A 13,691-nucleotide genomic window follows, 5' to 3' on the forward strand; every position below is an offset into this window, starting at 1 on the left:
GGCTTATAGATGTGTGCACACAGTGTACATCTAATGTCTGGATGTTTCCATGAGTGAGAATGTCTATGTGTATGTATGTAAGGTAAGTATGCGTGTGAGTCTGTGCCTATTGCCCACTGGCAACACGAGATATATTCCCATCCTTCAGATCCCAACCAGATGTCCTGCTTAACTGGAAAAACTTGAATCTTCACCTCCAACAGTTTGTCCAGAATTCTCGGAGCCTATAGCTCCACACCAATCATGGCTACAGACAAAAAAATCTCAGGGCTTAGAAATCCTCCATTTCAGGCCCTGGGATCTTCTTCTCCTGTAATCTAGGTCCTTCTTTGTCCCTGGACTCCTGGGCAGGACCTCCCCTCCCCCCCGCACCCCGGCAAGGGCAGCGGTACTCACCAACAGGGCTGGGGCAGGCTCCATTAGCACTGTTGAGGTCGCCCCCCAGCATGGCCCCTGGAAGACAAACAGAACCGTGATGAGCTGACAAGACGGCCCCTCCAGAGTGATTCTTGGGGACTAAACGGGACAGGAGTCATAGTTCCTTCCCTCAGGAGCCACATAAATGGGAGAATGCTGTGCAGGTGAAGGGAAATACTCTCTATTGAAAATGGAATCCCAAGTCGCCATCACACCTCATTTCCCCCTCACCCACCCACCTACGGCCCACTCACCTGCACTGGCTGGGCGCTGGGGCAGACCAGGAGACACACTGTTCCTCTGTAGTGCTGGCTGCTGGGGGGACAGGAGCCGTGGGTCCGTGAGGGATGATGTCACCAGGGAAGGGGTGACCAGGGAACTGCTGGGATTGCTGAACTGCAGTGAGCTCTGATTGGACACGGGCACTGTCACAGGCATGGCAAAGTTGGGGGCCGGGACAGCTGACTAGACAGAAAATGGAGAGGCAGGGTCAGGCCAGGGTGACCCCTTCCCTTGGACCCACTTTGCCTGAGAAAGCAGGCAAGGGTTCTTCTAGTGTTGGGCTGTGCACTCGACCTAGGGCCAGCAGCTCCATCTCTCTGCCTTGGGCCCTTTTGGAGTCCTGCCTGCCACTCCCACCAAGGAAGCGCGTTGGTGGGACTGCTCTGGGATCCAGCTCTGGCCCAGAGAACGAGAACAAGGCTCTGCTCACTACAGACAGAACCAGGGACACCTGGAACCCCCCTAGTAGAGGTGGGTTAGTCCTCAGCCAGGCAGGACACACGGGGAGCAGGTTAGAGGCCCTGAGTACAGACCCAAACTCACACACACAGCTGTTACAGGCCTGCACATGGGTCCGGGCATCATTCCACTTGCAGTTTCTCATCCACTGGCCTGCTGTAGGTGTTCACCCCACCTCACTCACTGCCTTTCCCTTTAACAGTCTCTGACTCCCCTAAACAATGCTACTAAACATCTGAGCCTGGGGTGTCAGAGCAGGCCCAAGGGGGCCTTTCCCCCCCAAAAGAGCCGGACGATAGCAATTTCTACATTCCTGTCATCTAAGGATCTCATGTCATCTACACATTTCTTGCTGGTGAGGGGGACACTCCAGGCCTCTCCTGGCTTATGCTCCATCCAAGTGAGGCTCAGCGAGGGTCACAGGTTTATCAAACCAAGGTCAGAGGTTCCTTAGGAATCACCAGTAGCCCCAGCATGGCTCAGAGCAGAACATCCATCAGAGCAGCAGAGGGCCAGGGCGGGCGGGGCGCAAAGCCACACCATGCACCACAGGGAGGCTCTCCTCCATGCTACTACTCACGGCCAGTCTATAACTCTGCATCATTTTATCAAACTCCTCGTCTATCTTTTTATATTTCTCCTCCGTCTGGGGGGTCAGGGCAAACACCTCGTCCACCTCAGGGCTCTCACATTCCCTGTGCTTCTTGTGCAGCGCCTGGGGGGGAAGGGGCCGGAAGGGGGGCCAACAGAGAGAGAGTGAGTGGGGCTCACCCCATAGCGCCGGAAGAGCCCGTCGAGCTCCTCGCTGGCGCGCCGGTACTTGTCCTCCAGCAGGGGGCTCTGTTCCAGCGAGTCCTCCCCGTCCGGCTCGGGGCTGTCGCAGCCGTTGAAGCCCTTCTTCCTCAGGGTCTGTAACCGCACCACTCCCGTCAGCGGAGGTCAGGGTCCTCCCACACCCCTCTCCGGAGTTCTTTCAGCCCTTCACGGCTCCCCAACCTCCTTCCTCAGGGGTCCCAGCACCTCCCCAGCCCAATCCCTCAGTGCCACCCTCCCCATGGGGCACTGTGTGAAGATGCGGCTGGTGGGGAGGCATCGGCATGCAGGGGTCACGTGGAAGGTGGGCACAGCCCAGAGAATGCACGTGGTGCAGAGACATGTGCCTCTAAGGTGATAGGTGGGGAGGGCTCTGGGGGTTGGGAGAATGGTGCCCTGGCCACCCCTGCCTTACCACCCATGACCAACTCTGCACAAAGGCACGGAGCGTTCCCCAGGGGAAGGTAATCAGGCTGGCTTTGCCTAGCTCAATCCCTGGGCTCTGCTTAGAAGATGGAGGAGAGAGAAATAGAAATGAGACAGAGAGGTAGAGAGACAAGAGAGAGAAAGGCAAACAAAGGGACTAGCATTGACTGGGCTCCTACTATGTACCACCCCACGTGCTGTCCTTGCCCAAGGTCAGAGCTTCTCACATGTGGCCATTAAGTAAGGACATACCTGGTGGGTCTGGAGTAGACCTCAAAGCTGCCCTCTCAAGGATCAAAACATCTTCATAGATACTTGTTTTGTTTTTAAAGTGAATGCAAATTTTACATTCTAGTCCTGAGGAAATCTGTTTTCTCTAATATAAAAATAAGGGGATTTCCTCCAAATCTCTGAGTTAAAGTCTCACTACAGGAAGGCAGGCCTGTGCCTTCCCAGGCATCCTTCTCCATCGACACAAGTTCATATGCCCAAGGCACGAATACCTTGTGTGCGGAGCAAGAACTGGGCCGTCTCATTCAATTCCCACAACACCCTTCAAAGCAGGCACTGGCCCCATTTCGCGGCGGTGGGTGAGCATCAAAGCTCTGGGAGGCCAAACCATCTGCCAAGGTCATGTGGCCAGTAAAGGCCAGAACTGGACCCCAAAGCCCATGTCTCTCAACAGTTCACAACGGCAGCCCTCTTTGAAACAGAACATAGGGCTATGGGGACCCAAAAAGGGACAGAGACAGCAGGAGAGATGAAAACAAAGAGGGAGACAAAGAAAGAAGAGTCGGATGCAGTAGCAGACCAAAAGCTAGAGAAGGGGGAGAGACAGACACCGAGAGAGAGAATTTGAGAAAAGATGGAGGAGAGGTCATGTCATGCCCGACAGACAACAATGACTCTGAGGGCTGCAGTGGGAGTGGGCTGAGTGGGCAGCCACACCTGACATGTACTCACTGCCCCTCCTTCCTCCTCAGCCTAGGGTGTGTGTGAGAGGACGTGGGCTTATATGTTGGTGCACACAGGTGAGGAGCTATGAGGGCAGGTGTACACCTGCGCATGCACAGGCAGGCCAGGCCCGTGGGTGCGTGCTGCATGGGCACGTGATGTTGGGTGGCAGGCAGGGGTGGGCGGGGTCCGGTGCGTGGGCCCACCTCGATGATGTCAGCATTGGTGCGGCTCTCGTGCGGCTCGTTGTACTCTGTGTACTTGAGCAGCACCTTGTCCATGTCGGTGCTGGCGTACTGGAACAGCTTGTTGGAGTGGTTGAAGATGATGAGCGCGATCTCGCAGTCGCATAACACACTTAGCTCGTACGCCTTCTTCATGAGCCCGAACTTCCGCTTGGTGAATGTCACCTGCAGGTGGGTGGGTGGGTGGGCAGCCAGATCTGGCTCAGTCAAGGCCTGCCCAGGAGTCCCCACCTATAGGCAGCTGGACACAGCCCCATCTTGGGAGCCCCCATCTCAGGTGGCACAGCTCTCTTTTCAGGAGCCCCTGGCTTGAGGAAGAAACAGGCCAGCACCCGTCTGCCAACACATGGCCACGGCACAGCCCACAGCTAACTCACTGAAGGCAGAGGACTCGGATGCACCGACCTCCACATCTCTGTTCTGGGGACTATAACGAGGTCAGGGAAGGAGAACAGAAGGACTTCCTGGCTCTTCCCCTGGGGTTGGAAGAGGGAAGGATTCATCTTGGGAAAGGGGGCATGCCCAGGGCGTATGCCTTCTGGGCAGGGCTCCTGGGCATGAGTTTGTGTGGTTGCATCAGCAGCAGGTGCTCTGGGACACAGGATTCTAACAGCTGCAAGGAGATGGGGGCTCATCTTTTTCCCCACTCAGTCCTTCCCCTTCCATAATAGCCTTCAGAGACCCCTTCCTCCAGGAAGCCCTCATGGAGTGGCTGCAAGGAACAGAGGCAGAGGCCAGCTCCCTGCCCTCATCCACACTGTGGCCCTAGGACCTCCTCACCTGTCGGTTCCGCTCATCGGTGATTCGCTGGATCTGAATCTTTTTCCTCCCCATCTTCTCCGGGGATCCTCAGTGCTAGGGAGGGGAGGGGATCGCTGGGTGGCAGGTCTCGGCACACCTCACACTGTGCTCATGAACGGTCTGGGACCAGTGCTCAGTTCATGGTCTGCAGGACACCTTCTGCACAGCCTCCTGGGAAGGGAAGGTCATGGCAAGACAGTCAGTCCTAGCAATCCTCAGCCCTGCTCCTTGGGCACACAGGCCAGGTCCACAGCACCTCTGGGAGAGGCTGTCAGCGTCCTCAAAATGAGGACAGGGTGGCAACCTGAGGGGACGGCATGCCACAGCCAGGCACAAGCTGGACCTCACACTCAGAGCCCAGGACTCTGGTCCAGGCCCTTTCTGTACCATCACTGCTGCCCTCAGGTTCCAGGTCAGATGGAATACATGGAGCTCCCTGACTTCTAAGGGTCTGGGTCTCAGAGAACATCCCAGTCACTTTCCTCTCCCACAACAGAGACACCTGGGCTCACCAGCTGTCCCTCTGGCCTACAACAGTGGCTCTTGTGCAGGAGCTCAGTGCAGAGAATGTGTTGAGTGAACACACCTGCCAAGTCCATGCAGCTGGCACAGTTTACCTGGTGCCACAATGGGAGTGATTCTGCATCCCTGTATCAAGAACATGCCAGAGCCCTGGCCAGTGTGGCTCAGTTGGTTGGGCATCATCCTGTGCACCTAAAGCTTGCTGGTTCGATTCCCAGTCAAGGCACATGAATGGGTTGCAGGCTCGATCCCCAGTAGGGGGCGTGTAGGAGGCAGCCAATTGATGTTTCGCTCTCACATTTATGTTTCTCTCTCTCCCTCTCCCTTCCTTTCTCTCTAAAAATTAATTTAGCCCAGCTGGTGTGGCTCAGTGGTTGAGTGCTGACCCATGAACCAGGAGGTCACAGTTCGATTCCCAGTCAAGGTACATGCCTGGGTTGCAGGCTCAATCCTGGGGGAGAGAGGGGGGCAGGGGGCGTGCAGGAGGCAGCGAATCAATGATTTTCTCTCATCACTGATGTTTCTCCCTCTCCCTTCCTCTCACTGAAATCAATAAAAACTAATCTTTAAAAAAAATTAATAATTTATTTTAAAATCTTTAAAAAAAAACAAAGACCATACCAGAGCAAGTCTAGAGCAGAGATCCTCAAACCCAGCTCACGAAGCCCTGGGGCCTGGTATTCCAGAGTGGGGCTGGGGCTGTAGACCCCCTATCGCTTGAACCACTTCCACACCAGTCCATTTTACTCAGTGGGCCTAAACCTGTAATTTTTTGAAGGGTTCTGTTGCTATAAACAAACAAACAAACAAACAAACAAACAAATCACCCCTCTAGACCAGGGGTTGGCAATTTTTTTCTGTGAAGGGCCAGATAATAAATATTTCAGGCTTTGCAGGCCTACACTGCCATTGTAGCATGAAAGCAGCTGTAGACAACACACAGATGAATGAGTGTGGCTGTGTTCTAATGAAACTAGATCTATACGAACAAGCATGGGCCAGTTTGCTGATTCCTACTCTAAAGGAATGGGCCAAGTCTAGAACCCAAGTTCAGTCTGAACAGTGCTTCCCAACCTTGTTCACCTTGAAGCACAAAGAGGAAATACAGAGCCTACGGATGTACCCACAGGAGACGGCTGGAAGCCGGGGGACAGGCACCAGGCGGGATTCTCTGTCTCAGTACATCTACTGGTATAAACCGTCACGGCCCCTCGGCTGAACAGTTCCAATTCCAGAGCCAGAATGGGAAACGGAGCCCCTGAACTATACAATCCTGGAGATACCTCGGGATGGGAGGGGACATAGGAATGAGAGCTCAGCCTGAGCCTGAAAAGGTGCATGCTTTCAGGTGTGGGCAGCGCCCCAACAGGCTGGGTGAGGCCTTGGGGACTAGAGGCACGAATTAATCCCAGGGTCCCTCCAACTCTTTGATTTCAGGAGTCTTTGCATCAGAGATGGAGCCTTCTGAGAGATGGTGGAGGGGGCAGTGAGCATGGGACTCATGTTTTCTTTCCCTTTTAAAAAAAATATATATTTTTTATTGATTTCAGAGAGGAAGGGAGAGGGAGAGAGATAGAAACATCAATGATGAGAGAGAATCATTGATAGGCTGTCTCCTGCACACCCCCTACTGGGGATTGAGCCTGCAACCCCGGCATGTGCCCTTGACTGGAATCGAACTTGGGACCCTTCAGTCCACAGGCCACCGCTCTATCCACTGAGCCAAACCAGCCAGGGTGGGAGTCATGCTTTCCAAAGCCTCTCCGACTGGGTCCTGAGAGGAGCCCAGACCATGGAAACCCAGCACTTCCCTCCCGAGTTCCCCTTCCACAGCACCCCTGTCAGAGACCCCACTGCAGCCAAGGGAGGCGTGGAGAGGTGTTTGATAATAGACACCTGTAATTAGGAACCTGTCAATGGCTGAGCCTTTTTAGCTCCACTCAACCATGGTCCCCAATGTTCCACAGCAGGGTCTGAAGCTCAGCCTCAGCATCTTGGCATGGGGGAGGGAAGGCAGGGAATCTGTGCACTTGGGAGGAGCCAGGAATACCCGTCTCCGCTCTTTCCCATTACCAGGACTGTCCCTCAGGCCTTCCCTAGCCCAGCTGGAAAGAGAGCTTCTGTTCCGTCTATATCTTCAGAAAGCAATGTCATTCCCCTCCCTCTCCTGGAAGGACCCTCTACCCCTCTCTCGTCCCCTCTTCCTTGTTCTCAACCTGCTCCGTGGGACCTGGGCCTCCCACTGTGGCCCTCACAAGGGCCCTAGGACAACACCAACACAAGCCCAGCCAACCCTGAGTGGCCCAGCAGATACCCGGGCCCAGAACTGCTCTATCCCCTCACCATTCCTTGCCGGTAACCCCAATCTCCGCCAAACCCCTGCTACAAAGTCTCCAACCCAAGGATTTCAGCTCCCCTGCCTCCCAGTGCAACCCAAAGGCTACATTTTCTAGAGCCTGGCAGGGGAGGTGAGGAGGGCACACTGAAGGTAGGGGAGTGGGGCTAAGAAGAGGGCTTTTTAAAAAAGGATTCTCTGGCCTGCTTTGGAGACCCCGATCCAGATTGGTAAATGCAGTCACTCCAGCACTCCTCTGGCTTAGAGCATCTCACTGCTCTTCCCCTCTCATTTTACTATGTCTCCTTCTCACCACCCTTTGTTCACAAGCAAATTCTTGCCGAGATGTAACCTCTGTCAATGTATGGCCAATACTGTCTTCCTCCAAGTTGGGAGAGAAGACATTCTTAGCTCTCATGACACTCAGAAAAGCCATTACTGCAAGCCAACCTCACTCCTTTGGTTCCCCCAATTGTTTACTCTCAGGGCATCTTGTTCTTTTCTTTCTAGCACTCATGGCTCTAAATCAGTGGTCGCCAACCTTTCAGACCTCACGGACCACCAGTGGTCCGCAGACCACCGGTTGGCGACCGCTGCTCTAAATTATTATAATTCTGTGCTTCTATTTAATGCCTGCCTCATTTATGAGAGTCAAGCTTCATGAGGGCAGGAACCACATTTGTCTTTTTCACCACTCTATCCCCTGAAAGGAGAAGCTCAGGGAATATCTGTTGAAAGGAAGAGAGGATTGTTTCATCTTTGTGACCCTGTAAGAAGTCCTGTGGTCTTTCAATCAGTCCTGCTGAAGGATCCCATGGCCCCATTCCTCTCCCAGCTGCACCTGAAGCTTGTCCGTCTGGAAACCATCTACCTTCCGACCACCTCTGCCATTCTAGTCCTCAACCCTCTCCACCCTTGGGTTGGCTGGTATAGAGGGTGAGACTCTAAAGTCTTCTAAGGAGCAGCCCTGAGCACATGGAGATAGAGAGGATGGGGTTGCTTAGGCAACTGTCGCCTGGCAACCAGCTCCCTGGCTGATCTCCTATACCGCCCCCCCCCACCCCCGCCTCATGCTGGGGGAGCTAGGATGTGAGAGGGATCAGGGCTGAGAAGACAGGGAAGCCACAGAGACCCATCCAACACCCTCTGACAGGGAAATCAGGAGGGCAACATCTATCCCCACCGGTAGCCCAAAGCACTTTTTAGAATTCCATGTTGTCAAGGCCCCTTCCCCATTGCCCCTCCACTGCCAGATAGGGCAGTCCTTCCTCCTATCTAACCAGGAGCCCTCCCACAAAGCAGGCTCGGTCAGTACCAATCTCTTTCCTCTCTGCTCTCCATTCTACATTGTTGCAGAGTCTTAGAAAGCTCTGGGACAAGAACATGAACTCACCCCTGACTTTGGAAGAGGGGTGGCTGGGGCCGGAATGGGCACAGAGGACCCTAAACTGATCCTATCGCAGGTATAGAGGCCTATCCTGCCCAAGCTTCCCTCCTAACCAATTAGCGAGATTTTAATGAACACCTGGACCTCCTTAATTAGCAGTCTACCTAATTACCTAACCAACTTCCAGGAGCCAGAGGCCTTAGCATCTGTTCTCCAGATGTGAGCCTTTCCTCCCTGGCCTGCCCTGGCCCCATTCCTCTTTTCCTTTCCCACCTGCTCCTCCTCCAGGAAGCCCTCCCAGAAGAACTGGCTTTGGGCTACTTCTCCTGGAGCCCCAGGCTTGGGAGGGCTTAGGGCTGCCGTGGAGATAGGAGGGGGTGGGGGAGTAGCTAGGATGGCCTTCTTGCTGTGGTGGCCCCAGGGCCTGCCCAATCCTGACCTCAGGCCACAGCTATGATCTCTTTGGCTGACTGCATCTGTGTCACCAAAAGTACCCTCTGGAGGTCTCCAGCTGCCGCTGATTCACCCTCAGGGGCAGTGCTGGCAGGACAGGATGGGCGGAGTGGACCTCCTCAGCGCGGGGAGTGAGGCAGGGAGAGGGAGAGCCTTCCCCTGGAGACAGAAGGAGCAGAGGGAGGAAGGAGGGCAGCTGGGCTGCAGAGAAGCCTTTGTAAATGGAGAGCAGAGAGGACGCAGGGTGGGAGGCTCATCTGACAACATTCTGGACAAGGAGGAGGGGCTGAGGGGACCTGAGACTTGGGAGATCCAGAAGGATCCCATGGTCAGCCATTTTTCCAAGCTGTGCTACAGACCCAGTAGGAACACGTGGGTGGTATTAACATGCAAATGAGGTGCAGATAATATGCAAAATGTACCCTAAAGGGGGTCTTGGTTTGGAGGGGGTACGGGAGAAGTAGCAGGCCTCAGCCTCCTCCAATGTAACACCTCCTGGTACCTGAGCAATATTCAAACTATTCTCGGGGTTTCAGAATGATGCTATCTCAGTTCCTGTGTGAGGATGGCCTAGGGCCCGTGGGGGCAGGGGAGCGGTCAGGGCTCTCTCCTGGAGCACCATTGCAGCAGGACTGCCCTTCGCAGGCAGCTACAGAAGTGAGTGCCTTCCAATGGCTAGTGTCAGGGGAGTACCTGCCTCCCCCTCTCTCCCACATCCTTCCACCCAGATGTGTCCTCGGTCCCACAGGCTCTGAGAAAATGCAAGGCACCTGCTTTCAGAAGTGCCACACCAGCACTGGTCAAATGAGGCAAATATGCCCAGAGAGGCCGAGTGAGCAGCCCCTGTCACAGAGCAATATGGCTCCAACCCTGCTCTTCCACACAGTGAGAAGGCAGTTCTCATTAAGTGGGCCTTTTATCCCTCCCTCCTAGGCTGCCCAGGGCGGCAGGCTGTGGACTGAAGGGGAAGGTAGGAGGCGCTGGAGACAGCTGTCATCCCTCCTCCCGCCCCTTCCCTGTGGCTGGGCTGCAGGGCATGAAATAAGCAGCAGGAGCTGGGGGAGGGGGTGGCAATCCAATCTACCCATCACCCCCACAGTCAGGGGGCCTCCAGCAGCCTGCTCACTAATGAGGGAGGAGGCGTGGGTGAGGCAGACACAGAGGGGGACAGACACACAGTTGTAGGAAAGGAGACAGAGAAGAGGTAGAGGCCAGAAAGAAGGTTAAGTGTGGTGCAGAGGCCGACAGGAGAGGGCTATAGGAGAGAGGGAGAGGCAGGGGCAGACAGAGGGGAAGGTGCAGAGATAAGTGGGTAGACAAGAGACAAGACCCTGATGTCAGGCCTGGCGCGTAGGTGTAATTCAACAGGACACCATCCCTGCTCTGAAAACTTGCAGTCCAGCCAAGAGACAGACAAGAGAAGGGCAGGTCCCCCTTGGGCAAGGGCGGGGAGAGGCCCTTGGGGGCCTGCATTGGGCCCACTTTCCCCCTCCCCTGCTGGAAGGAGCATTTCTGCCCCTGAGGCTTTGGACTGTGTCCAACCTTGAGGGCAGGCAGGTCCTGAGAGTGAGCAGCGGTGAGCACAAGGCCCAAGGGCACTCTCAATCCCTAGGTACCGCCCCCACTCCCACCCCAGCCCAGGGCTCACAAGCTGCCCAGTCACACTCTGGGCCTGGGACTGCTTCCCTGTAAGCAGAGGCACAGGAAGAGCTCTGGAAGATGGGCAGGAAGGTGAACCCAGCGACCGCCCCAAGCACCAGGAGATGAGGCCTGGACAGGGAGCCTTTTCTTCACAAACACTGGACGGGTCCTCAAGTGGGGCATTACCTCTCCCAAGTCTGAGCAAAGGCCCCTCCTCGAAGCCCAATTCTCACCCCACCCCCACCTCCCTACCCACCCACTCCCCCACCCCTGCCTGATCCCCACCCACTACTGGCTCCATTCTGTCTCCCCCATCCTTTCCCACGTGGCAGTCTCTGTGCATTCACCCCTGAGTTCTATATGATCTACTCTAAAAGGCACAGGCGATCTGCTCTCAAAGACACAAGCAGGCCCCTACCCCTGATCCTCCTCCCTTCGGAGTTCAGTTTGGCAGGCTCCCTACCCAAACCCGGTTCCCACCATCTTCCCCTCCCTCGGGAACTCCCCTCCCCCAGCCCAGCAGCCTCCGGGTTGGGCAGGGGCTATTTTTAGCCTGGGCACTGAGCTAATTTTAACTCACCCACAAGGGACCTGGGGGCGGGCTGTGGGCTGGGGGGAAGGGGAAAGGACCAGTCCAGGGAAGCTGGACCTGCGGCAGAGGTGGTCTCAGGTCCCAGGCACCCTAGGAATGCAAAGGGAGGCAGGGCATTACAGCCTCAGCTTAAGGGACAGGAACTGACTTGCCAGGAGGAGCATCCAGTGTGGGAGCAAGGCTGAAAGCCCTCCCTCCGGAGGGTTTCCGCCGGACAACTCTCCCTGGCCCCACCCTAGGCTTCCAGCCCTCTTCTCCTTGGCAAATCTCCTGGGATGGGGTCATCCTGTTCTCTGCCCAGGAGATGCCTCTCCAGTGAGGGTCTGTCTCCTGAGCCTCCTCCACTGCTTCCCCACCCTAGCTTGTCCTTCCTGTAGTCTAGCTCTCATCCTTCCTGCGGCAGCCGTGAGGTTGTATGTCTCCCTATGGAGGGAGCAGCCAGCCTGCCCTCCCTGGCGCCAGCACCTCCCACCCCAGCTCTGGCCTTCGCCTGGTGGCCTCTGGGCTGGTTCCTAGGAACCAAACCCCTGCAAGTTCCCGGAGCCACCCGGCCTGATCTCAGGAAGAATCTGGGAGCAACAGGAGATTGAATTTTGTAGAAAAGGGTTGGGCGGCAGCATCCCAGGGAAATATGGGGGCTCTGGACTGAATTCTAGTCCCTGCTTTGGCCCTAAGTCACTGTGTACTGTGTGATCCTGAATTAAGTCATTGCTCCCTCCAGGCCTCACCCACTGGTCAGTGCGATGGATGGGTGGAGTGGACTAGGTACCCACGTGCCCTTCCCGCCTGAACATTCAGGCCTGTGCTCTTCTGAGAGGCCCAAAAGGAAGAAAAGTCAGGACTGTGTGAGTCCACGGAGAGGGAACAGCAGAGATAGCCTGGTTGGGTCCACTGTTCTCCAGCTTAAGAGGAAAGAGCAGCCTTAGCGGGTTTGGCTCAGTGGATAGAGCGTAGGCCTGCGGACTGAAGAGTCCTGGGTTCGATTCCAGTCAAGGGCACATGCCCAGGTTGTGGGCTCGATCCCTAGGAGGGGGCATGCAGGAGGCAACCGATCAGTGATTCTCTCTCATCATTGATTTTTCTGACTCCCTCCCTCTCTGAAATCAATACAAATATTTTTTTAAAAAAGAGGGAAGAGCAATATGGAGGCCAGAAAAGAGTAAGGAGGGGGCTAAAGAGGGAGGTGCTTTCTGAACAGTAACCCCCACAATAGATGGCCAACGGTTAACAGAGGCTCAAGATCTGCCAGGGCAGGTGCCAGCTGAGGCCCACAAGGCCCTGGGGACAACATCAGTCATCCCAATCCCTCACACACATGGTATACCTATCAGGCCCAGGGTTTGGGTCCTGCTTCTGGGTACTGAATAGTGACTGGCCCGCGGTCACTGTCATGGTCATTAGTGGAGCCAATTCTGGAACCCAAGCCTGAGTCTTGCTTCATGCTCTACCCCAGCAGGCCGATCAGTAATGACGCACTACCTCACATTTGCAGGGGGATTTGCTAGTGTCTCTGACCTATTCTATCAAGCTCAACTTTTCATTCCAGGTCTTGGGCCACCCAGCAAAACTAGGCACTTAGGGACCCCCAAATGGAGTTCCTGGTACCTCAGGCCTCCAGGCCCATCTTTCTCCCCCCGAAAGCATTCATGAATTGATACATAACCCCCCTTCCCTGCACTGTCTACAGCTCTCAACCAACTAGGTCCTCCAGTCTTGTCCAGGTCCCTGTCAAGGTAGAGATGCGGGGGCAGGGGAGGTGTAGTTATGAGGAATTAGCAAACAGGGAAGCCGAGGAACTTGAAAAGACTCACGAGATGAAGGGTGCTGGCTCCACAACTGCCCTGCAGCTCCCCAGGGAAAAAGCCCCATTCTTCTCCTCGGTGCAGAGGCTGGGCAGCAGGAGGATGGGGTGGGTGGCAAACTTCTACCTCTATCCCTGCTTTAAAAATCCCTTCCCAAGAGTGCCAACTGAGAGGAAATAGCTAGTACAGCAAGCAAGAGAGAGGCAAGACCACAGAGAGGACTTCCCAGAGCAGAGTTTTGCCTCTTAGTAGTCTCTAGGGCTCAAATTTGCCTGGTTAGGAGCCACCTAACCAAGCATGGACAGCTGGTAACACCTGGAGGGCATGAAGGCCCTGGCATTACATTCCAACCAATGGGAGAGGTCAAACTGACCTCTGCTTGTCCAGCTATACTATCTACACTTTCAGCCATACCCTCTAAAACAATGAAGTCCATCAGTGGTCTCCAATCCTGGGAAGTCCTTCCTGCTATCTAACCACTATCCCTCTCACTACAGCCAACCCTTGCACTGCATTTCAGTCATCTAAATGAGACCGGCAGACAGGACGCAGGCCATCCCTC

The 13,691-nt window shown here is 55.2% G+C and overlaps 1 protein-coding gene across 4 annotated transcripts in view; it reads right to left on the minus strand.

Annotated features, from left to right (window-relative positions):
- The window catches only part of MEF2D (myocyte enhancer factor 2D), a 40,000-nt gene that overhangs the window by 18,956 nt on the left and 7,353 nt on the right, over positions 1-13,691 (minus strand). For 3 of the 4 annotated variants that reach the window (XM_079760816.1, XM_079760817.1, XM_079760815.1), the window contains exons 2-6: positions 4,377-4,568; positions 3,558-3,761; positions 1,930-2,067; positions 672-882; positions 397-453 (exon numbers count right to left, since the gene is read on the minus strand). In XM_079760816.1, coding sequence (XP_079616942.1) covers positions 397-453; positions 672-882; positions 1,930-2,067; positions 3,558-3,761; positions 4,377-4,430 — 664 coding nt within the window. In that variant the 5' untranslated portion in view covers positions 4,431-4,568. Of the gene's footprint in view, positions 1-396; positions 454-671; positions 883-1,738; positions 1,874-1,929; positions 2,068-3,557; positions 3,762-4,376; positions 4,569-13,691 lie in introns of all 4 variants that reach the window. The other variant, XM_079760818.1, reaches the window with a different exon arrangement.

The sequence above is a fragment of the Cnephaeus nilssonii genome (genome assembly GCF_951640355.1).
Source record: "Cnephaeus nilssonii genome assembly, chromosome: 21".
Lineage (NCBI taxonomy): Eukaryota > Metazoa > Chordata > Mammalia > Chiroptera > Vespertilionidae > Cnephaeus > Cnephaeus nilssonii.